Source organism: Acomys minous, assembly GCF_964271855.1.
Source record: "Acomys minous genome assembly, chromosome: 3".
Classification (NCBI taxonomy): Eukaryota; Metazoa; Chordata; class Mammalia; order Rodentia; family Muridae; genus Acomys; species Acomys minous.
This window is the reverse complement of record NC_140485.1, coordinates 35,117,327-35,140,542: the sequence shown is the minus strand read 5'-3', so window position 1 is coordinate 35,140,542 and position 23,216 is coordinate 35,117,327. Positions and strand designations below refer to the sequence as shown.

Genomic DNA, 23,216 nt, shown 5'->3' with positions numbered 1-23,216 from the left:
AGTGCTGGGATTAAAGGCGTGCGCCACCACGACCGGCTATTTTTTTAAAAAAGAGAATGCCTGCCCATGCTTAGAATTGCCTTCTTGTAATGTCATTTTTGCCTGCAGGAGATGCTATGACTAAGAGAGGAGTGGTTTACATGGCCCCAAACCTCACCTTCAGAAATTCTAGTCCTAAGGGCCTTCTCCAGACCTCTTGTACTGAACTAATGGCCATCGTGCTTTTTGGATGTTTGCGTGAAGATGTGGGTTAAAATATCCTGTTATATATTTTGACTTTCAACCTGTGTGACATGAAAAGCCTTTATCCAGGCTTTACCAGGGTTTTGTATTTTTCCTTAAGTGAGCTAGAAAAAGATTTTGTCATCATATTATACTCTTTCTTGCTTTGTGTCCTATAGTTAACTTGGTGCTTTCTCTTTTAAGCCATGATGCCACACCAACTTTGTGGGACTCCTTAGAAGAACCTCATATTAGGGACACCAGTGAATTTGAATATTTATTCTCCAAAGATACAACTCAACAAAAGAAGAAACCCCTGTCAGAGACCTACGAGAAGAAGAACAAAGTAAAAAAGGTACCATGTGGTAGTCATTATAATCATAGGCCCATGGGAATTCACTACACCCTGCTGGCTGGTGCTCTCTCCCCAGAAAATTATGTAAATCTTGAATGGCAAATGGATGCAGTTAGTTGAAGAAACCTGGGCTTGCCATTTTGGTTCTATCTTCTGAATTTTTAAATTTTATTCTCAACTGTTGTCTTAGTTAGGCTTACTGTTGCTGTGATGAAACACTATGACCAAAGAGTTGTAGAGGGAAAAGTTTGTTATGTTTATGCTTCCTTATCACTCTACACTATTAAAGGAAGTAGGGACAGGAACTCACATAGGGCAGGAACCTGTAGGCAGGAGCTGAGGCAGAGGCCATGGAAGAGTTCTGTGTACTGGCTTGCTCCTCCTGGACTGCTCAGGCTGTTTTCTTATAGAATCCAGGACTCCTAGCCTGAGGTGGCCCCACCTACAATTATCTGGACCCTCTTACATGGATAACCAATTAAGAATATGCCTACAGACTTGCCAGCAGCTGGATGTTAGAGAGGCATTTTTTACAATAGAAGTTCCCCTCTCTTTACATGACCCTAGGTTGTGTCTGGTTGACATAAAACTAGGCAGCACAACTATAGTCATTAATTCTATTGAAAAATGTGCTCAGATTGCTGTAGTGAAAGTAATTTGTATTCCACCAGAAAAAAAAAACAGATTTTATAGGACTGTGGTTATTGCTCAGTTGGTAAAGGGCCTTGCCACTAAGCACAAGGACCTGAATTTGATCCCAAGGGGACCAAAAAGCTAGGAATGGCAGCACTGAGTACTACACTGTACTATCAGCATTGAAGAGAAGGGGTAGGAGGATCCCTGGGGCTTGCTGTAGAGAACTCCAGGTTCAGTGAGAGACTGTGTAATTGAAGACACCCATTGACAACCTCTGGCCTCCAAATGCACATGCTCACAGGTTTGTAAGCACTTCCTCATGCATACATAAATATGTGCATATATGTGTAAATATATCTCGTTCATGAATTCATTCTTAGATCCAATGTATTGGACTGTGTGGTACAATGCAGTGTTCTAGGCCTGTGCTAGAATGTGCTAGGGGATAACATGTAGCCATTTCAATAATAACAAGCAAAATGGAATGTTCAGTCCTTTAACTACACTAGGTACTTTTCTTCAGTAGCTACTAAATATGGTAACACAGTAAGTTCTATTGGACAGCTCTTTGTAAATATTAGCAATATGTGGGATGGGGAAAAAACCTAACCCTAAAATGGTCATTGCCCTTTGGAGTTTAGCAGTTATTAATACAAGCAGACCTTGGCAATCATACAGCAGAGTACCGAGAAAGATCAGTATGGAGAAGGTGTGGGCAGGGCCTGCAGTTTTAAATGGGGCTTTTGAGGCAGGTCCTATTGGAAAGGTGACTTCTGTGTAAACACATGAGGATTTCAAAACCAAAAGCTACTAGTCTTCTGTAGAACAACCCCACCATCCTCAAGCAATCATGTAGATGTGAGGCCTAATCATATCTCAGTGTATGACCCAAAGAAAGGTACCAGCCTTTGCTCTCTCCTAATCCCTTAGCTATAACACAAGAAAACATCTGGTGTGGCTTAGTAAGTCCCCCAAGGGCCTATTTGGTAAGGCTTTGGGTCCCCAGATGATGTTACTGGAACCTTTAGGATATAGTGCCCCATAGAAGGTCTTTAGGTTACTGTGTACCTGCCCTCAAGTCTCCTTGATACCAGCTCACGAGGTGGGTCTGCATGTTCTTGAGGGCTTTGCCAAAAGCTGGAAGTAAAAGAGACACCAGATTTTGACAGAACATACAGAATAATGGGTGAATACAAACCTTTTCTCGTTCTAAGCTATTTGCCTCAGGTATCTTATTATTTGTGAAAGCTGACTAGCACAACAGTCACACATCAATCCCTTCTAAGATAATGAAATGCATTCATATCATACATAGTCTGAGGTATGTGAGTAGCCCACATTCTCCAATGGCTGCTCTCACGATAGCTATGGGTACCGCCATTACTGAAGTTCCTTTGCATTCATTTTTTTTTTTTAATAGCAGAGTGGTGCTAAGGACACAGTGAGCCCTGGTTCAGTTGCAGATTGTCTCTTTGAACTTGGAGTGGTTGTTTTCCTTTGCATATTTCCTCTTTCCTATAAAACATGATGATCAATACCAAATCTACTTGACTAGAGTACTGTCAAGTCTATGGGGATCTGAGAAAGTTACAAGTATATATCGGATTGTAATGCTGTTATCAGTATTCCTTCTTAAATTATGTGGTAGGTTTTATGTGTCAGTTCATACTCTCTATGCTGCCACAATCACAATTATATTACATGAAAGGAGCTGAAACTTACAGTAGTTTTGTGATCCAAATTAAGTTTTCTCATAGACCTAAAAACATGATCAATAATTTTTCTCTTTCAAGTTCTCTGGAAGAGCAACAAGTGCTCTTAATCACTGATCTATCTTTCTAGTACACAGCATAAATCCTTTAAAAGTATGTATTACACAGGTTAACTCCTGACAGCACCCAGCCTACCTCAAAGAAGATGATGAGCCTCAAAGAACCTCCTTATGGAGATGGCTTCAAATGCGGCAAACAAGCCACTGGGCAAAATGTCCTTGTTTCTGCCACAGACAGAATTCTGCCTAAAAATGGGCAAGCTTGGATGCAGGCAGAGTTGACAGCCAAACTCTGCCAAGACAGGGTAAGGAAGTCCTGAATAGTTCCTGCTTCAGAAATATGTCTGTCAGATATACTGGGCCAGAAGGCTGAAGATGATGCTCCAACATTATAGAGAGTTTTGGGTGACTGTTCAGGCAGCAAATTATCTCTGTCATCTTCTTATTTGGGAAGCTGCTAATCTATACTCTCTGTTTTCTCAGGTAGTTAATTTTACTCTTTCTCAAGTCTCTAATGGGGTTGGAGACCAGATAGTTTAGTTTTACAATTAAGCTTAGTTATTTAGGGGTTAAGATGTTTTTAGGTCTAGATAGCTGTTTTAAGTTGATAGAGATGATATATGATAGATATTGATTCACATTCAGAATTTTAGACTCATCAAGATAGAAAAGATGTTTTCTTCAAGTTTGTCAAATACAAACATCCAAAACACTATGAATGTAACATTTATATAATTCCTAATTGTTTCATAGTCCGTCTTGCTGTATGTAGTTTATTGTATATAGGTGTAATAATATAAATGTATATGTAAAAAATGAATAAGTCTGCTATGAATATAGTTTTTAAAAAGTATGTATTTCATGGAACAACTGGGGTTCTTGTGTAAGAGCAGTACCAGGTAAAAAGTCACGAACAAACCGTGAATGTATTCCAGGAAAGTTAGGTTCTTACAGAGGCTACGTGTGTGCATGTGTGCATGCCTGTGCCCTGTGCTCAGGCTGGTTTTTTTAGGTGCCATGTATCACTAGAATAAAGGCAGAAGAAAAATCCCTACTTTCCAAAAACAGCCTCAGTTTACCTCTGTTATCAAGAGTTTTCTAACAGAAACTCCCAAGTATGCACTACCATATTAATTTCTTCTGTGTTTCCATTTCTTCTTCAAATGTATTGCTCTTTTTGTTTCTCTCTGTGTGTTTTGGTAACATGTTGTTTCCTCCTAAAATGAATTATTTCTGTTTTGGTAAGTGAATATTTGTTTCCAAGTATGTTAACATTTGGTGATTCATTTGAGTTTCTTATCTCCTAATTGTGTGCCTGTTCAACAGTTGATTTTAATTAAGGCAATTAGTTTTTGATTATTTGTTTTGTTGCCCTGTATGAAGAGACATGTGCTTCCTTTGAACTCTCTAAGCTTTCTCCTTGGTGAGGTTCCATCACCCCATAGGATCTACATGCATGTGTGTTGTGTTTGAGGGTTCACTGCAAATGGAGAAAAAATCTGGGTCCAGAAGTCTTCACCAGGTGGGGAGGGAGTCTATAGTTTTCAGCTTGGCTTGTATCCTACCTTAAGTTGAGGTTTTTAAGTTGTAAAGAAAGTAAAAAGCTAAATCGATGCCAGAAGACTGCAGATCTGCCACTTTGAGCCTACACAGCCTCCATGCCTGTGGCCAGATTTTAAACATCAAGATGGATCCCTTGGTCTCATCTAGAATCAGATGTTTATTTTCTTTTCTCCTGAACTGAAGATGAAAGTGGCTTTTCAGAGGACTTTCTGAAAGTGGGGGCCAAATCCTTCAGCACAGTAATGAGATGGTCCCCATATGAGAAGACCGTGAGAACACTTGCCAAATAGGCCTTTTTATAATGCCTGAACTGGAGAGGGAGAGCCATGTGTGTTGGATATTGAAGCATCCAGCTTTGTGAATCTTGGGAGGAATGGCTCAGCTAATATGGAGGCAGAAGCGTACAGATCTCTCAAGTAGACCTGCTGCATTCCACATGTATGTTTCTTCAGAAAGGATGGGCTTTATTATTGAGTCTTCTGAACTCAGGTGAGACTTTCTAAGGTCAGGCTTTATACTGCTATTTACATTTCTCACTGTTGATCCTATCTTGTACTAAGATAGACATGGATTCTCAAACTGAGCAGGAATCTTGTTTTATAATATGTAGTCTAAAAATTAGAAGGAAACTCACTCATAGTGTAGTTCCATTCTCAGATTAGGACATAGAAACCAAGGATGAAGTGACTTCTAGGGCTTTATACAACTCTGACTGTGAAGATGTTACTGATAATGAGCATTGGAGCATATCAAGAGCTTAAGCATATGTCTGTGGTTCCTTTAATAACTCACCTTACCACACTGTTGATAATCATAGCTTTTACTGAGATGACTGAGTTGAAGATGATGAATAGGAACAGTCATTGCTACAGGAGCCAGGACACAGGTACACTTGATAAAGTCTAAACTGTTTCTTCCATTGTGAGATTATCCAAAGTGTTCCTCAGTGTTCCATTACAAGAAAGAAAAAAGGAAAAAAAAAAAAAAAGAATTCAAACTCCCAAAGAAAAATGTGTGCCTTATGTACAATTACTGCAACAAAATACATAGATTTCAACTGTATTATTTCCCATGAGTCAACCCATTTCATTTTACTAATTGATTTTAACAAAAAATTGTAGGAATGACAAATTGCATACATAGGTAGTTGCCACCCTCACTTGTTACAGTAGGTCCCATCAGCCACTACAGGCACAACAGTAAGCAAACTGAGAACAAGAGCTCAGAACACAACAACTGATAATAACACCACCACTTGGTACAATCTTTATTATCCCTTTATTCAGAGCAAACTATTTTCCCACATCAGCTTTTTTTTTTCTATAAAATTGAGACTATCAACTCCTTAGTGTGGCTGTTATGGGAATAAAAGAAAATTATAATTATAAAAATTCCTTTAGGCATCCTCAGGACTTTATGTTAATCTCTTAATACACTACTGTTATGTCAAAGCCTTGGGATGAAAATATTACCAGTTGTATTGACACACACTTGTAAACTGGCACCCTGTTAAAGTTGTTTTTATGAAATTGTGTTTGTTTCTCAGTTTCTCTCTTAACCCAACTAGCACCTAAATAATTGAGACTCTATTATATTATTTGCTTATCAAGCTTTACAGTACAATACTCTCTTCTTATTACTCTCTTCTTAACTCTCTAAGCTAGTCTGGCTTCCTCCCAGTGTAAATTCCCAAGATACTTACACTTTATGGCATTCTCTGCTCCAGCTGAATCTCTTGATCTCTCAGGGACCTCTGCCTAAGGCAGAATCCCCTACTTCCTCTTCTAACTCCTCCTGCCCTGGAGGGCAGGGAATCTAGCCCTATTCTCTCCCCTCTACAGTGATTGACATATCAGGGGACAATAGGGGAGCAGTGTTTACACAACATTGAGGCAGGAGATTCTCAGAACAAGGATTGCAACCAGACATGGGGGGCAGGTTACAGAAATCAGCATTTAAATTGCACAATAACCTCATGCCACAGTCCAGGAAGCAGAAGCAGGAGGATCATCTAGACTAGGCTGGGCTACATGAGACTGTGTCTTTAAAAAAAAGAAGGAAAGAAAGAAAAAAGAAAAAGAATCTAGAATATCTCTGGACTGTTCTCTTTTTCCAATATTTATAAAAGCATTCCACAACTTCCTATAATGACACATTCCAACATCTAGTGCTTCATCTCAGGTTGGCTCGCCTTCTGTTTCTTGCACTGTAAGATAAGTGTTTACACTGTTGGTGTGCTCGTGTTTACTCTATCCCTAAGTTACATTTGTTCCCGAGCAAGAAGGTCAGTGCCTTGATGGGGATCCAAGTGTCTGTCTCTGTCGTCAGAGGCGCTTTCTCTTGGCCTCTGTCAAGGAGGTCACTGTGTTGATAAGCTTCCCAGTTGTGTTCTAAACTTGCCTGACAGAAAATCTGCGAGGTCCTCCAGTACCCATCTGCTTCTGTGATCTAACGTTGAATGATGAATCATCTCTGTTTGTTTCCTCTTCTGTGAGATGTATCAAAAGCATTTTTCTTCCCTCGGTCTCTTTAGTAGATATTTCTTAAGAATTATTGAGATACTGGCTATTTTCTTCAAGCCCTTTTGGGGGAGATGAGCTGTGATGGCTCAGCAGCTGATACTCTGTTGAAATTTTCTGGTGCCAAACTCCTTCAGCATTGATTGTAATTTTGGTCACTTTGGCCAGGATCGTGGCTTTAATGCTCAAATCCCAGACTTTGCGTCTCACTGTAGAGGGGAGAGGAGAAGGATGGAAAGAACATTGCTTGGAAGCCCTACGTAAATTTATAGGGTTTTTATAACCTGCTGCCCTTCCAAGTTTATATTACTCCAGCCTTTGTAACAAAGATAATTTCTCTGAGCTGCCTTGGAAAGGTATATGTATTATTTCTCCCCTGGGGGTGAGGATAAGTTTGTCCACCTTTTTTTTTTTTAACATTTCTCCTGTGTTTGATAAATGCATGTGGGGTTGAGCTATCCTGAACAGAATGCCTGTGTGACTGTACTAACCTGTGTCCTGGGAATATTACTACATCACACAGATCTCTGGAGTGGGACCTGGAACGATCAGGTATCTCCTGTTCTGCAGGTAAGGGACCCCCAACTAGCCAGATTTACCCAAAGGAAGTAAGAGCTTTTCCCAGTCAGGCACCAGCACAACACAATGCCTTGCGAGGTTTATATATAACTGAGATGATCTCTGAAGCTGGCTTGCACATCTACTTTATCTGCTTGTTTTTGAAAAATGGGTAAGACTTATCATATATGGAGAGCAGTGTTTCTTTCAGAATATCAAATGTAGGTATTGTCCTGGGCCTTCAGTTCTGTTCCTCCAGTTGGCTCTTAAAGGAATAATTTCATCTGAGTTTGTAACTCAGACCAGCTTGGGTGTCACCAGAACAGTCAATACCTCCCAAAAGCCACAAGAGGGCACCTTAGAATGAGAGTCACAGCTAAGTCCTTTCCCAGAGACAGCAATGGAAGCCCAGGGGGCCAGAATTTTACACCATATTATCCTGAGTTCTCTGAGCCAAGTGCAGACTGGAAAAGCTTGTAGGCATCAGCAAAGGAAAACCTGTTCTAGGCAGAGTTGTAGAGCTTGGAATGGATGACGGCAGTCTAAAATGGATGAACTATGGGACTTGGTTCCATTGGAATTCATTCTAAAATCTACCCCCTCCACACCTACCGACGACCCCCAATCTTTAAAATCTATATAAAGACAGAGATGAGTTATTTGAATATACACTTGGGGATCGTCTAATTTAGAGGCACGAGGTGTGATTAGATACCTGAAGGTAAAGAAGGAGAAAACTAGTTAAACACAGTGTTTTTTTAAAAAAAAGTAACCTGGAACCTCATTTATTTATCCCCTTCCAAAGATGATAGCAATGACCAGATCTGGAGAAGGGATAAGGCCCAGTGGCCTTGCCGGGATATGGAGGTGGCAACACTTCTTCCAGCTTCCAGGTCTAAAAGAGAAGTAGTTTGAACGAAGGTCCTACACATGTCCTCTAGTTACAACCCCAGGTCATGTGGGTACTGCACCCTAAACTTGAAAATGCTTTGCAGGGTGCACACAACTCTCTGCGTGCATTGAGGCTACAGTAGCCCTTTCCAAAGCACAGGCAAATGCTTATTATAGTCGGGAGAAGTCTCAATTACTTTGGATTTTGAGGTATTTTCCAAGTGAAAATGCCCACGAACACTTTCACTAGTAGTAGTGACGGTAAGGGATGTGTATCAATAGTTTAGTTGCTTGCTATGTATTAACTTAGTAAGTTTCACAAGACCTCAAGAAGATGGTTACTGTCTTATCTGCATTTTGCCGAGGACGATCTGGAGTCTAGAGAGGTTGCGCAATTTGCTCAGCATCACGCAGCTCATAAGTAACTGACCGAGGATGGGCAGCTCAGGGCTGTGTTCTAAGTTACGCGAAAACCAATACATTCATCTAAATAACTACAGTGTTGGCTTCAGGTTCACTTGGCAAAGTTGGGACGTTATTTCTAGTCATTGTGGGGTGCCTGGTTTATAGTTCTGACTGACCTTAGCCAAGAACCAGATCCTGGATGAGGCCTTTGAAGTCTCTGTAAGGCAGGTGTCCGATCTGTCCGTAGATGAGCTTGAAGGACTCCACGGCTCGGATGGCTACTCTGCAGACTTAACATCCACCAGCTTTAATGAGCAGGCAGCCAGACAAGCGAATCCCATGGGTACCAACATCTCTGTGCTTCTGGAACATTTCTTGGGACTCAGCTGCCTTACAACATATGCCGTGTTGTATGAGTCACAGGTACATGGGCTTCAGGGAGTAACTGTGATTTTAATAACACCTTAGTCTTAACAGAATTATTTTTAAATAAAGTGTGTGGTAGGTACTGGGATATCAACAGGCAATGGTTGCAAAATCACAATGTTTTTGTCAGTAGCACGGCATCTTGAGAGGAAGTTTTAAACATCTCTTTCGAAGTACAAAATATCAGAACTTACCTGCATGAGGACATCTTTTCTCCCATACACTTTGAAACTGAGTGTATGTGAGCAGTCAGTCCATTGGAGCCCCATGCAGCCAACGAATAACAGTATACTGCAAACCGAGCTTGCAAACACATTTCTTCTTCTAAGGATGCAACATTCCTTCACTACCATGGGTCCTTATATACAAAGAGTGCTTGGCAGCCATAGCCATTGGGGGAACTGGTCTGCCTCCGTTAGGCTGGCATATTCCTTCATCACTGCCTCCTGCCATCCCTTAGTAGTGGACTTTTCACATTCTAGAGGCCAAGAGTTCAGGTTACACCAGACAGAGCTGTCCATTTACTTCCTAAGAGTCTGGTTTAACCCCAGTAGTGTGGCCACACTTGTAATTTTTGATAAAATACCTTTGACCCTGTGCGTGATTTCATTTGGGTCCTGACCTGAGTTCTCTCCAGCTGAGGCTAATTTGCATGGCTGTAAACACAGGTCTTACAAAGCTCCCCAACTGTGATAAAAGTACAAGAAACCTGAGACTACTGGAAATGAAAAAAAAAAAATCAGTCTTTGGTATCTAAGGCTGACCCTGAGTCATGCTTCAGCCCAGGAGGCTGCCAGTGAGCAGCAGCTAAAGAAATGTTACTCTGATTGATCTGATTAGAACTGCAAGGTTAGCCATGGTCAATTTACAAAGACAGTATGAGGAGAAATCATGTGTACACTCATGTTATGGGTCAGTGAGGCCCCTGCCAGAAGTTTGTAAAGCCCCAGTTCTGCCAGGACCGTTATCAGATCTCCTCAGTAGGGTACAAATGGGATTGGAGGTTTAGGGGGCCCTCCGGTGACGTGAATGACAAAGGGAATGGGGCTACCAGTGAGTCATGTCACGCTTGCTTCCTGCTGGATTCCTTACCTGCCAGCCCCTTCCAAGCCCCTGAGTTGCCCAGGCCCCCTGGAGAACCACTTTAGATACTCCCTGCCTTGGAAAGAAGGTGGAAAGGCTAATTTGACGCGACCGCGCAGCTCTGTGCTGACCTGCAGAAGCAGCCAGATGGAACCTATTGGGCATTTTGATCCCTTCCTTTACCACAACACTGGTTTAATTGGGATCTGGCTCCAGTCCCTGGTTACTAAATAACCTGAGTTTTAGTGTTTTCATATTCATTAATTAACTTTTATGCCAGGTGCCTTATTAAGTTGCATTAAGGTGTTTTGCATGTGCAAAGTAGTCTAGGTGGAAAGGGGTGTGTGTGTCTTAAAAGCAATAGAGAACTACAAGTACCAGGGTCCCATTCCTGATCTAGTTATCATCACATTGTTCTCGACCCTCTTGTAGACTCTGTCATCTTCCTTACTTTAAGACAAGCCAGGAACTCAACTTTTAAGTGTTGCTTTTCTCATGACTTTTTTGCGTTCTCATCAATCCTGGAGACTGACGGAGCTTCCTCCTGGGTTGCGGTTCTTCTCCTCCCTGTCCAACTCAGGAACCTACATGTGACTTGCTACTCTGGCATAAGGCGTATGAATTAACACAGAGAGCTGCATTTAAAATGAGGCCAAAGAAAAGCCACAGTGCTTAAGCTGGGGCTTATTCTAAATAGATCCGTCTGGACTCTAATCATCTTCCTAATGGAAAAACTGAGACAGTGAGATGATCGCTCAGGGAAGAATGGGATTCAAAAGGCAGCAGTGAAATGTCTGCAGATGCTATGTTTAGAGCGCATTAGTAAGACATTGGAGAACAGGCCCCACTGATGCTTTTTGTGAAACTCAGCCTTTTAGGGCTTAGCCATTGAGTTGCACCCCATGGAGGCTGTGGGCTTCTGAGACTGAGTATGCTTAGAGACAGAGGTAGAGCTTGGGTCAGTGCACAGAATTCTCACCTGTCAGCTGAGATCTTCATGTCTGCTCAGAGCAACAGGAAGTCAGTGGCAAGGCAGCAGAAGAGGCCTTTGAAGCCGGGTGCCTTACTAAGTCACATTAAGGTGGTTTGCGTATGCAAAATGTCCTAGGTGAGAAGAGGGTCTTAAAAGCAATAGAGTCTTTAATCCCAGCACTCAGGAGGCAGAGGCAGGTGGATTGACGTGAGTTCGAGGCCAGCCTGGTCTACAAAGCAAGTCTAGGATAGGCAAGGCTTCACAGAGAAACCATGTCTTGGGAAAAAAAAAAAAAAAAAGCAATAGAGAGCTATAAGTACCGGGGTGTCATTCTTGCTCACATTGTTCTTTACCCTCCCATAGATTCATAGACACCTTCAACTTCCTTAGTTTAAGACAAGCCAGGAACCCTCTTTTTAAAAAGTGCTATTTTTAAAGTTTTTATTTCATTTATTCACTTTACATCCTCATCCTACCCCTCTCCCTCCTCTCCTCCCAGTCCCACCCCCTCCCTCTTCCCCCTACTCCCCCACACCTCAGAAAAAGGTAGCCTCCCCCAACCAACCCCAGCATATCAAGTCCTATCAGAACTGAGCACATCTTCTTCCAGTGAGGCCAGACAAGTCAACCCTGCCATGGGGGACACAATGGAAGAGCTGGCAACAGAGTCCAGTCAAAGATAGCCCCTGCTCTCTTTACTAGGGGGACCTACATGAGGACTAAGCTGGCCATTGGCTACATCTGTGGAGAGGACCTAAGTCCAGTCCATGCATGGTTCTTGCTTGGGGCTTCAGTCTCCATAAGCCCCCTGGGCCCAGGTTAGTTGGCTCTCTTGGTCTTCTTATGGAGTTATTGTCCGCACTTTGTCCTTCTACTCCCCCACCCCTTGTCTACAAGCATGTTTCTATCCACTGCTGGGCGGAGCCTCTCAGAGGCTAGGCTAGGCTAGGCTCCCGTTTGAAAGCATAGCATAGTATTGTTAATAGTATCAGGGATTGGCACCATTCCATGGGGAGGGAACACAACTTTTAAGCATTACTTTTCACATGACTATTGAATGCTCATCAATTCTGAAGACCAATGGAGCTTCTGCCTGGGGTATATATCCAACCATGTGCTTTCTCTAGCAAGCCCAATGAGATAAGAGATTTGTGTAGACTAATCATAGAGGTAGAGTATAAGAAAGCCTGAGGGGCTTGAGAAACAGCAAACCTTTCCATACACGGGACAAGTCTTTCCATCTTCCTGAGGCTCGTCTGTACAGTTGTTTGCATAGGATATTCACTGTTGCCACTGCATCGCCAGCATCACCACTACCATCACCACAAACAAACAGCAACAATAATGAGCCTCTTTGGTGGCATCCCAACGGGTAGCTGAAGGTTGGCTTATACCAGATGTCTCCTCTTTCACTTAGTGCTTCTTGGGCCCCCCTGGCTTAGCAGAAATCCCCTTTTGTTCTATCCTTATGTTCATGTGGGCCCTGCTGGGGCACAACTGTGCTATTAAAGTGAAGGAATTTCAGCCAGCTGCTGGGAGATGAATGCCCTCGATGCCAAAAGAAAACCAAGGGATAACAAAATGTGCCTCCGCTTCTTGGCACTAATTTTAGTTGGCTTTATGTAGCCCATGTCTTTGGTACAGTGTAAGCATGGCAGGTAACACTACATGGCCTCCTTCAGTCTTTGTAGACTACGATGGTAATAAACAAATTATACAAACATGTAAGTAAAATGGCTGATTTGGACCATGATGAAATCTTTAATTATGACACTTTTCCTAGGCTGATTTCTCTACTAACAAGCACACTGAGTTAACTGCCACATTTATATGTGTGTAAAGATTTTAAAAGCAGTTTTGTTTGTTTATCTTTGTTGTTGTGGTAGGGCTTTGAGACAGGGTCTCATTCAGACTGACTTAGAGTTTGTATTGATCCTCTTGCCTCAGCCTCTGAAATTCTGGAATTATGTGTGTGAAACACTGTGTCTGGCAAAGCAAGAAGCTTTGTTTTGAAGCAGTTTTAGAAGCCATAAGGAGACCATTGCAAATGTCTACACACGGTAAAAACGTTTCCACATAGTGCACATCCTGAAGGAATACTGAAATGGTGTGAGGACTCACTCATTCATCCACGCATTCAAAAACAAAAGCAATGTACACATGTAAATATAAAACATGCTTTCATTTTCCAAAACTCTAATCATCAGTACTAGTCATGGGCTAAGAAATTAAGTATAAAAGAATTTGGAGAGTAATCACCACAAAAAAAATTTTTTTTTAAAATATCGGGTATGAAAATCCAAAGGGAAAGCTGTGACTCTTTTTTGTACAGTTGTGAATTTTTAAATCAGATAAAGATAAAAATATGAGGCTTCCAAAATTAATATTTAGAACAAAACAGACAAACAAAACCAAAGGAATTAGGAGGAAATTTTGAGTTAGTAAAAGAAAACTGTTTTTTTTTTTTTTTGCAAGAAGCTGTTTCGTAGAGATGAGCTGTAAATATTTTAAAATGAGATGAGAATGGAAATTTTAGGAAATTAAAGCACAGTAGAGAAAAATCAATATGGACAATGGTTTCTTTGAAAGCTGCAATAGTATTCAAAGAACTCAGCAGAACTGGACAAAATGAACAAGTGACAGTGTTGGGAAATAAGAGTTCAGGTCACTCCAGATGTAGAGGAGGTCTATGCAGCAGACCGTGGGCCAACCCCTGCCAGTAAAGGAAATAACACGAAGCAACTCCCCAGAAAAATATCAACTATCAGAAGAGCCAAGAAGAAATAAGGCACCTGGATGGCTCTATACATACTAAGGAAATTAGATTAGTAGGTTCAAATCATCGCACGGAGCACGAGCCAGGGCCAGATGGCTTTATTGCTCCCGGATTTTCCCCAGACACAGTGCTTCAGGGAACTGAGCATCATGTTAACGTCATTGATAGCATCCGTGTCCTTGATGGCGCTACCAGACAAGGAGCCGGGGCAGATACAGGGAAAACCACAAAGGTAGAAACAAAGACCCTAGCCAGAATATCAGCAAACAGAATGCAGTGTAGCATAAAGACTGCTTGATGATAAATGAGGATCGTTTCAGACAGGAAAATTTGATTCAAATTATACAATGCTTTTATAGATTAATGGATTGTTAACAGATTAAGGGAAGAACAGCAATATGATTATCAAAGAAAAGATGATGCAGAAACAGTTGGCTAAATGTGATGATGGTTTACAATGAAATTTTATAGTTAACTTTGAGTGGAAGAGAGTATGGTTAGCGTTCAGCAAAGCGTCTATTAAAGAGGCACAAAATAAAGGCATATTTGGTGAGAATTTTAAAGTTTTCTTGAAATCAGAATAAGACATGAAAACCTATGTCTACTGTTTTTGTCTGTGATGTGGTAGAGACTCAAGCCAGTGCAGTCAGGCAAAGGAATGATTAACAAACCATGTTGTAATGGTAGAGATATAACAATATTGTTCTTACAGGTCGTTCTCTGTGTAGAGCCCCCCCCCCCTTACTGGTGAATTCAACATATATATAATAGAATATGATGTACATGTTAGATATAATGTTGTCTTACAATAACCAATGCATTTTTATATATTAGCAATAAGTAGCTTGGAATTTTAATTGTAGGAATACTATTACAGAAGCATTAAATATCTCAGGATAAGTTTAAGCATAATCAATATAAATTGCCTTTATTGAAAGCACTTAAGTAGACCTAAATAAAAAGAGAAAGGAATGTTTGTCACCATGAAGGACAAGCATTATGTCAATTACCCAAGTGGGTTCATAGCACCAAAGTACTGCAGTCAAAACAAATAGGATTATTTGGTATTTAAGAGTTAATTCTAAAATTTACTTAGGAGAAAATTTCAAAGCAAACCAAAACACTCCAAAAAAATAAAAAATAAAACTAAAAACTGAGTGGAAGATCCCTTCTACTTCATAACAGGAAAAATAATGTGAGATTTCATAGGATACTATAGAAAACTAGTAATTGGTACAGCAAGAAAGATGGTTCAAAGAGGAAAGGACTGCCTGAGCACATGTAAGATGAGCACATTTCCATGAGAAATGTGGTGCCTCAAATCCATGGGCAAAATCAACTACTGAGAAAATATTTTAAAAATTGGATACATATTATGTGATAGGAAATAAAACTAATCCCAGCCTCTCTTAATGAATGAAAACCAAGTATAATTCTAGTGAGGCCAAAATGAGAATGAGAAATACTGCTTTTGAAAAAAATATAAACCCATATCTCCTGACCTCACATGGAGAAGATAAAGATAACCTTAACAAAAGAGGAATGACGATCCTATTAAAATAAAGCCTGCTCACTTGTGAGTAAGCACTTCAGATTGTGAAAATTAAGCCATGCACTTGGAGAGCACATTCGAAATGCATACAGACAAACTAACATGTTCTAGACTGTATATAGGAGTCTCAGAAATCACTGAAAACAAGTTCCACTTCCAATAGAGAGGTGGTAAAGGAAGAAAGCTCTGCCGGCAAAGGCACTTGGCATCAAGCACAAGGCTTGTTTTTATCCCTGGAACCTTCTTCACAGTGGAAGGTGAGAGCTGAGCCCTATGTTGTCCTATGACCAGCACAAACATGCCACTGTGTGTGTACACTCCCACAGGGATGTACACACTAAATAAGTAATAAATAAATAAATTTGGCCAGACTTATAGAATGAATTGCCAATAGACTTGAGAAAATGATCAGCCATCAAAAAAAAAAATATATATATATATATACATATAACAAAACTGAGGTCCATTTAGAACCCATAGGTTTGGGAAACAATGGAAACGTAGTTCTGAACTGTTGGGAGGGCTAAGAACAGTAGTAACTCCACCTACAGCTAATAGCATTCACATCTTCCTCAAGCTTGGAAGACAGGTTACCTCTGTCTAGTACCTGTAAACCTGTGTGTATCCTCTGTCCAGATTTTCATACATTTGTACCAGGAGACACATATAAAAACATTTGTGAAGACTTTGTTAAAGTAAAATATGAAAGTGACAGCGGTGTTCAGCAATGCTAGAATGGAGAAATGACCTCACACTTACTCAGAGTATAAAAGATCAAACAGTTGTGAAAAGAGTGAACTACAGGCACCTTCACGCACACCGGTGGTTCTCTTTGATCTTTGTTTTTGCTTGCGTCCTAAATTAGGTTAGGACCTTGGTCTCTAACTAGCAAGCTTCCAACATATGCCACCACATCCAGCTACGGTGATGAGTCTTAATATGACATTCAGTAAAATATTATCTAAAGGAAAACTATATTGCTCTAAAGTTCAAGAATAAGGAAAACTTAAAAATTTTTACAGGATTATGTGTTTGTGGCACGTAAAGTTGTTTTTTTTTTTTAAAGAAAAAAAAGGCAAAATAAAATTCTAATTGGGAAATGGTTACATAATCGCTATCTACGTATGATTAAATGGAGGACGTGGCTGGCCTAGGTGAAGTGCAGTACGACAGATGGACAGCGTTCCAAAGTATTGTGAGAGCATTGGACTCCTTAAGAAGTGAGATATAGTTCAAGTGACAGGACACAGGATGCTCGGGCGACTACACAAATCGCCTACTGTGTGTTTGCTATGAACTAGTCCATTTGAAGGAATCTTAAGGGGCTTACATTACTGATTCTGGGGTTAGTGGACTAGAGGCTTGCTCCAGGAATGGTGTGCTAAATAGAGATCACGGGACGCAGTACCACTCCCTTCACAGGAGACCTGAGCAGGCACGCATGCAACAGGCATTCGCTTCCTCTGCCTGCTGTTCTGAGGGAGGAAGGAGCAGAAGGGTGATTAGAGGAGCAGTGTTCCAGCGTCCCTACCACAAGTCCTAGCAGTCTTGTAGCCGTGACACATGCGCACAAAGTGCTGTCTCGGCTGTCTTCTAATCTTCACCTTATGTGTTTGGAAGAGACTCTGCCACGAGAAACAGCCATGTCAGTGGCTGCTTCTTGGGGATTTAATAGAGTAGCATACCTTTCTGCATAGATGGCCTGCTAAGACTCCTGCGAATTGCTCTTGGTAAAGTGCATCTGCAAAAGGAAGCTGTGAGGTCACCTCAGCAATCTTCAAAAGAGAACATGTTTCCTTGTGAGTTCTGGGTCAGCTGTCACCACCCAGTGGCTGGAAGTCCCGAAGTCTGGACTGCTCACTGTGGCTTGATCTTTGCCATCCATGAAGGATTCTGAACAAGCCAGGTGATTTGCATCTTGGATATTCTTGAAATCAAAGGCCATCCATCATGTCTGATATGTTGAATTCAATGATTATCATATCAAAGACATATGATGACACTGAGAATAAAAACCTTCTCTGCTGCCCATTATCTCCAGGCAGCTTGCAGTAATTGCTAGCATGTGCTCTTTTCGGAAGACTAGCTAGCACTTCAGACTTGGGAAATGAAAGCAGCATTTGCGCAGCCAATGATGTATAAGAGACCGGGTTCAAGGTTTTCTTATTAGGTAGGAGATTGTACAGAGATGAGACAGAAAGTCCAGATGCCATGTAAACTTTGTTCTCAGAGCTTTTAGGAGGGTGATATAGTAGGCTGTGTCCCTGGGATTCACCTTATTTGAGAAAGATTGTTTTGCCACTCTTACTAACTAAGTGTGTGGATGATTCTGTGGAAATCAACACTGGAGCATATTTCCAGGTAGTTAACAAATAGAAAAAAGTTACCTCAAACCTCAGGGATTTATAAACAAAGAGATGGCTCAGTGGTTACTAGTGTAGACTGTTCTTGTGGGTGACTGGAGTTCAGTTCTCAGAACCCACATTGGGCAGCCTACAACTCTGGCTCCAGGGGAATTGATGCCCTCTTTTGACCTCAGCGGGTACCCACACACATGTGCATATACACATTTGCTGACACACATACACAAAGAATAAAATAAATCTTTTAAGCATATAGACACTGCTCCAACCATCGGTTTCAAGAAACATCTTTAGTATGCAGTCACTTCATCACTGAAGCACAGCCATGGACCAGTAGTGGAAGCATCACCTGAGGCTACCAGAATCGTCAGAACACTGTCTCCTGTTACTGTTCAAGGCTAACGTAACAAACTGCCATAAAACCAGCAACTAAAACAATGAAAACTTGTCTTGTGAATCTTCAATTCTGAAAATCAAGTTACCTGCAGATGGTGATTTCTCAGGGTCATTTCTTCTCTCAATATTCATTTTCAGTAGGAAAGAAAAACAAAACAAAAGACAAGCAATTTGGTTTGGGGCTTTCTTTCTTAACAACACAGAAATGTTAAAATGTTGAGAAATGGTCATGATGACATGGGAGCAGCTGAGCCGGCCCTGCCCTGAGGACAGGGGAGTGGGAGAGCGGGCCCTGCCCTGATGACATGGGAGCAGGAGAGTGGCCTCTTCCCTGGGGACACTGGGGCGTGTGAGCCTGTCCTGCCATGATGGCATGGGAGCGAGAGAGCAGGCCCTGACCCAGGCCTCTGAGTGGACCTCAGTCCAACATCTACTTCATGTATGACCTGCTGGAATACATGAAGGGGCTAGATCTGCAGATTCAAAGATCAAGAATCTCCTTGGTACATGACAACAATGGGATATCTGCCAGTAGTCCCAGTGAGGATCTGGTACCTATAGTGTACGTTTCAAACCAGACCATATGTGGACAGAAGGCTATACTGCATGATACCCTACAGCTTCTGTGACAAGATTTTTTGTTTGTCTGTTTGTTTTATTTTACTCGGGGTGGGAGGAGAGGGATTTTGGTTCATGACATGTAAATCATAGACATTCAAAAAAAAAAGTTGAGAAATTTCTTCTGTCCATCACATCCCCTCTTTGCTCCCTCAGTCTGTCATCCTAGCCCAACGCCTCCCCCGATCCCAGCCACAGCCTTCACCTGCTGTGGCCTCCTCAGAGCTTGCTTTCAGGACAGATTTCACCAGCCTTTAAACCAATAAAAGAGTTTTTCAGTCTCATCAGTGTGGGGATGGGTTTGCCAAATATGTTCTCAGACTCAGGACAGGATGACAATTTGCCTTTTCACATTTCTTGGTAAGGAGCCCAAATCCTTAAAGTAAACTTCATCTGGGCAATTTTATGTGTCCCCAAAAATAAGGCCATGGAAGGGAGTCAGACCCAACATTCTTACAGAACAGTGAAGCCCAGTTTCCCTTGAAGCATTTAATGGGGCGGATTATCAAGCCGCGTGTGGAAAGCTCATTTTAATAGCATTATCAGGCCAGTTGACAGAGGCCTCTACCCAGAAGCGTGCTGGGCCACGCTGGCCATCAGCAGCCGGGACTTGTTTGCACCAAGTCAGTTGACATTTCATAATATGGCACCATAGAGCCAGCCAGCCAGCTTCCCTGGTACCCTGCCAGTGACAGGGGGTGGAGCATGGAAAAGCAGGGAGGCAAGACCAGAGTCTGTAATTATTTTCCTGGGCACCTGCCTAGGAACAATTGTGTGTTTCCAAGGGAGCACTCATTGACTCTGAGGGGACAAAGCAAGATGGCTACCAGTTCTAGTCCAGGTCTTCTCTCCAGTTGGCACTCACTCTTGCCACTAGCCAGGAGAAGTAGTTGCTTACCTGTCACATCACCATTCAGTTCCATATGACAGACAAGGGTCTGTCTCAGTTACAGTTACTATTACTGTGATTAAGCAGCATGACTGAGAGCAAGTTGGGGGGGATTGGTTTATTTTGCAGACTCAAGGTGACAAGTTAGCCTGTCTTATTTAGTGTGATCTTCACATTTCTCAGTCACAGGATCCCAAAACAAAACAAGAGATAGATGCAGCAGTTATTACAGGCATTTTGTGGCTGACAAAGAGCAAGCCCCGGTTTCACATCATTCTACATCATTAAAGGTAGTCAGAGCATTGAAGGAAGTTAGGGCAAAACTCAAACAGACCTCTTAGAGATCCCATGTGAGGACCAAACTGTACATCTGTTACATGTGTATGGGACCGAGGTCCATCCCATGGATGTTCTCTGGTTAGTGGTTCAGTTTCTGTGAGCCTCTATAAAACCAGGTTTGTTGATTCTGTAGGTTTTCTTGTGGTTTCCTTGACCTCTCTGGCTCATTCAACCCTTCCTCGCCCTCTTCCATAAGATTCCCTGAGCTCTGCTATTGTTTGGCTGTGGGTCTCTGCATCTGTTCTCATCAGCTGCTGGGTGAAGCCACTCTGGTGACTGTTACGCTAGACTCCTGTCTGCAGGTATAGCAGAATATTTTTAATAGTGTCAAGGGTGGGCTCTCATGGCATGGGACTCAAGTTGGGCCAGTCCTTGGTTGGCCATTCTTTTATTTTCTGCACCTTCTTTATCCCTGACCCTCTTATAGATAGGAAAAATTGTGGGTTGAGGGTTTTGTGCCTGGGATGATATCCCTATTCCTCCATTGGAAGTCTTTCTTGGTTACAGGAGGTGGCTTGGTTCAGGCTCTGTATTCCCCTCTTGCTAGGACTTTTAGCTAGAGTGACCCTCATAGATTCCTGGGAGTTTCCATTGTCCTAGATTTCTAGCTTGTCCAAAAGATACACCCGCCAATGATTCCCGTTCTCTCTCCGGACATCCTCCCCATACTTGATCTCTCTTGTTCCCTGTCCCTCCCTCTCCCGTCCAGTTCTCTTCCTCCATACATCCACCCCAGATGTCCATTTTATTTCCTCTTGTCAGTGAGATTCAAACATCCTCCCTTGAGCCCTTCTTATTATTAGCTTCTTTGGGTCTGTGGGTTGTAGCTAGGTTATCCAGCAGGTGCTGTCTCTGACTCTGTTGCCTGCCTTTGGGTCCCTTTCCCCTAACTGAATAGCCTTATTTAGCCTCAATAGAAGTTGTGCCCAGGCCTACTACAACTTGATATGCCAAGGCGGGTTGATACCCATGGGAGGTCTCCCCTTCTTTGAGGGAAAGGGGAGACTTAAGGAGAGGGGAGATAAGAGGGAGGCACTTGGAGGAGAGAAGGGAGGGGGGAGAGGAAGTAACTTCTGATTGGGATATAAAGTGGATAAGTAAATTAATTAATGAAAAATAAAATGTAAAAAAAAACAAACAAACCATGAAACCTCCAACAGGGCAGGAACCTGAAGGCAGGCGGCCATGCAGAGGCCATGGAGGGGGTTCTGCTTACTGGCTTGCTCCTCATCCCTTGCTCAATCTGCTTTCTGTATGTCCCGGGACTACCAGCCTGGGAGAGGCCCCATCCGCAATGGGCTCTGCCTCCCACATTAGTCACTAAATAGGAAATGCCCTATATATAAGCTTACCTATAGCCAAATCTATGGAGCGATTTGTCTGAATTGGGTTCCCTCCTGTCAGATAACGCTAGCTTGTGTCAAATGGACCTAAAATGAACCAGAACAGAGTCCCAAGAATAGCCATAGCTAAAAAGTAGGATTGTGTATCTAGCACCTCCCTTTTTGCCCCATGCATTCCATACTGGAGACTTAACCCAAGGCTATGTGTCCCACCACTGTGCTACACCCCAGCCCTAGCTGCTTCTCTTGAATGGAAGATTATGCCTTCCTTCAAACCTATTCCCTACTAAAGACAGCTGGGCATGTTGGCTTAGGTCTGTAAATCTGAGCACTTGGCACAGTAAAGCTCACATGACCACAAGTTCAAGTTCAGATGGGTGACAGCTTTGGAGTACACCTCAAAGTAAACAAACAAAAAAAGCTTGAGTTTTTACAACACGAAGCTTCTGTAATGACTTCTGTGTCTATCTCGTGTTTTGTTTTGGTACTCTGTGACTGAGAAATGTGAAGTCGCAGTGAATAAGAAAAGCTACCTCGTCACCTGCAGGGTGTGGGCTCTAGCCTCTTCCTACCCAGAGTTCTGCCAGGTATCAATATCTGTGAGCATTGAAATGAAGATAAATGCAAGACATCACCAGTCCAAAAGTGCAAACATGGAGCTGGAGCTGGAGAGGTGTCTCAGTGGTTCGTAGTGCTCATTACTCTACCGAGGACCTGACCTTGGTTCCTGCACCCATATTAGGTTCACAACTGCCCACAACTCTGGGGTTCCAACTTTCTCTATGGCCTGCTGAAGGTCCCATACTCATATGCATAGCGCTGCCCACACATAATTAAAAAGAAAATAATATATATTTGTAAAAGTATCCAGGCTGTTATTGCATGTGAAAAAGGCCATCATCAAATGAATCAGAAGCATATCACATTAAAAAAAAAATAGAGCTTGTCCCTTTTGGAAGTTAAGGTTGGGAGAATCAGGTTACTCGTTTTTCCACATGTTATCCACTCCTCCGTCCACCTTAACCTAGACAAGCCGCTTATTCTGCTTCCTTGAAAGAACACGTGATGGTTACTGCTGTGAAAGTAAACATCTACCCTCCTGTCTGCTCAAGTGGACAGGAGGCTCGTCCTCCAGGTTCTGTGAGTCTTCGTGGGTGACAAAACCCCCATGATTGAGACTTAGAGTGTTCAAGGCCATGAAGTAAGCCCAAGAGCAGACGACCTGCAGGATCTTGTACAGATTTGAATGTGTCTGCCGTCCGTAGACGTGTGACTGTAGATCAATTGTCATGACTTCAGAAAAGACAAGGGTGCATGGGAAAAGGAGTCTATGTGGCTCTTAATTTCATCGCTGTGACACACTCCTCATTCATCCGAGACTGAGTCTAACTTTTGTGGTCTGTTCAGAGCTGTCTATTTTTATTTTTATGCTTGGCCTTGTCTGCCAAGTGCAGGCAGCAAGCTGGCAAAATGTATGGATTTCTGAAGCTGCAGTCTCCCTGAACTTGGCAAGGGTTATTTCTCAGTCTGTCTGTCAT

General features: G+C 42.2%; 1 protein-coding gene across 5 annotated transcripts in view; it reads left to right on the top strand.

Annotated features, from left to right (window-relative positions):
* Window positions 1–23,216, top strand: part of FMN1 (formin 1) — a 367,926-nt gene that overhangs the window by 196,863 nt on the left and 147,847 nt on the right. For all 5 annotated transcript variants that reach the window (XM_084776574.1, XM_084776572.1, XM_084776573.1 and 2 more), the window contains one exon: window positions 427–577. In XM_084776574.1, the coding sequence (XP_084632700.1) occupies window positions 427–577 (151 nt within the window). The remainder of the gene's footprint in view (window positions 1–426; window positions 578–23,216) is intronic.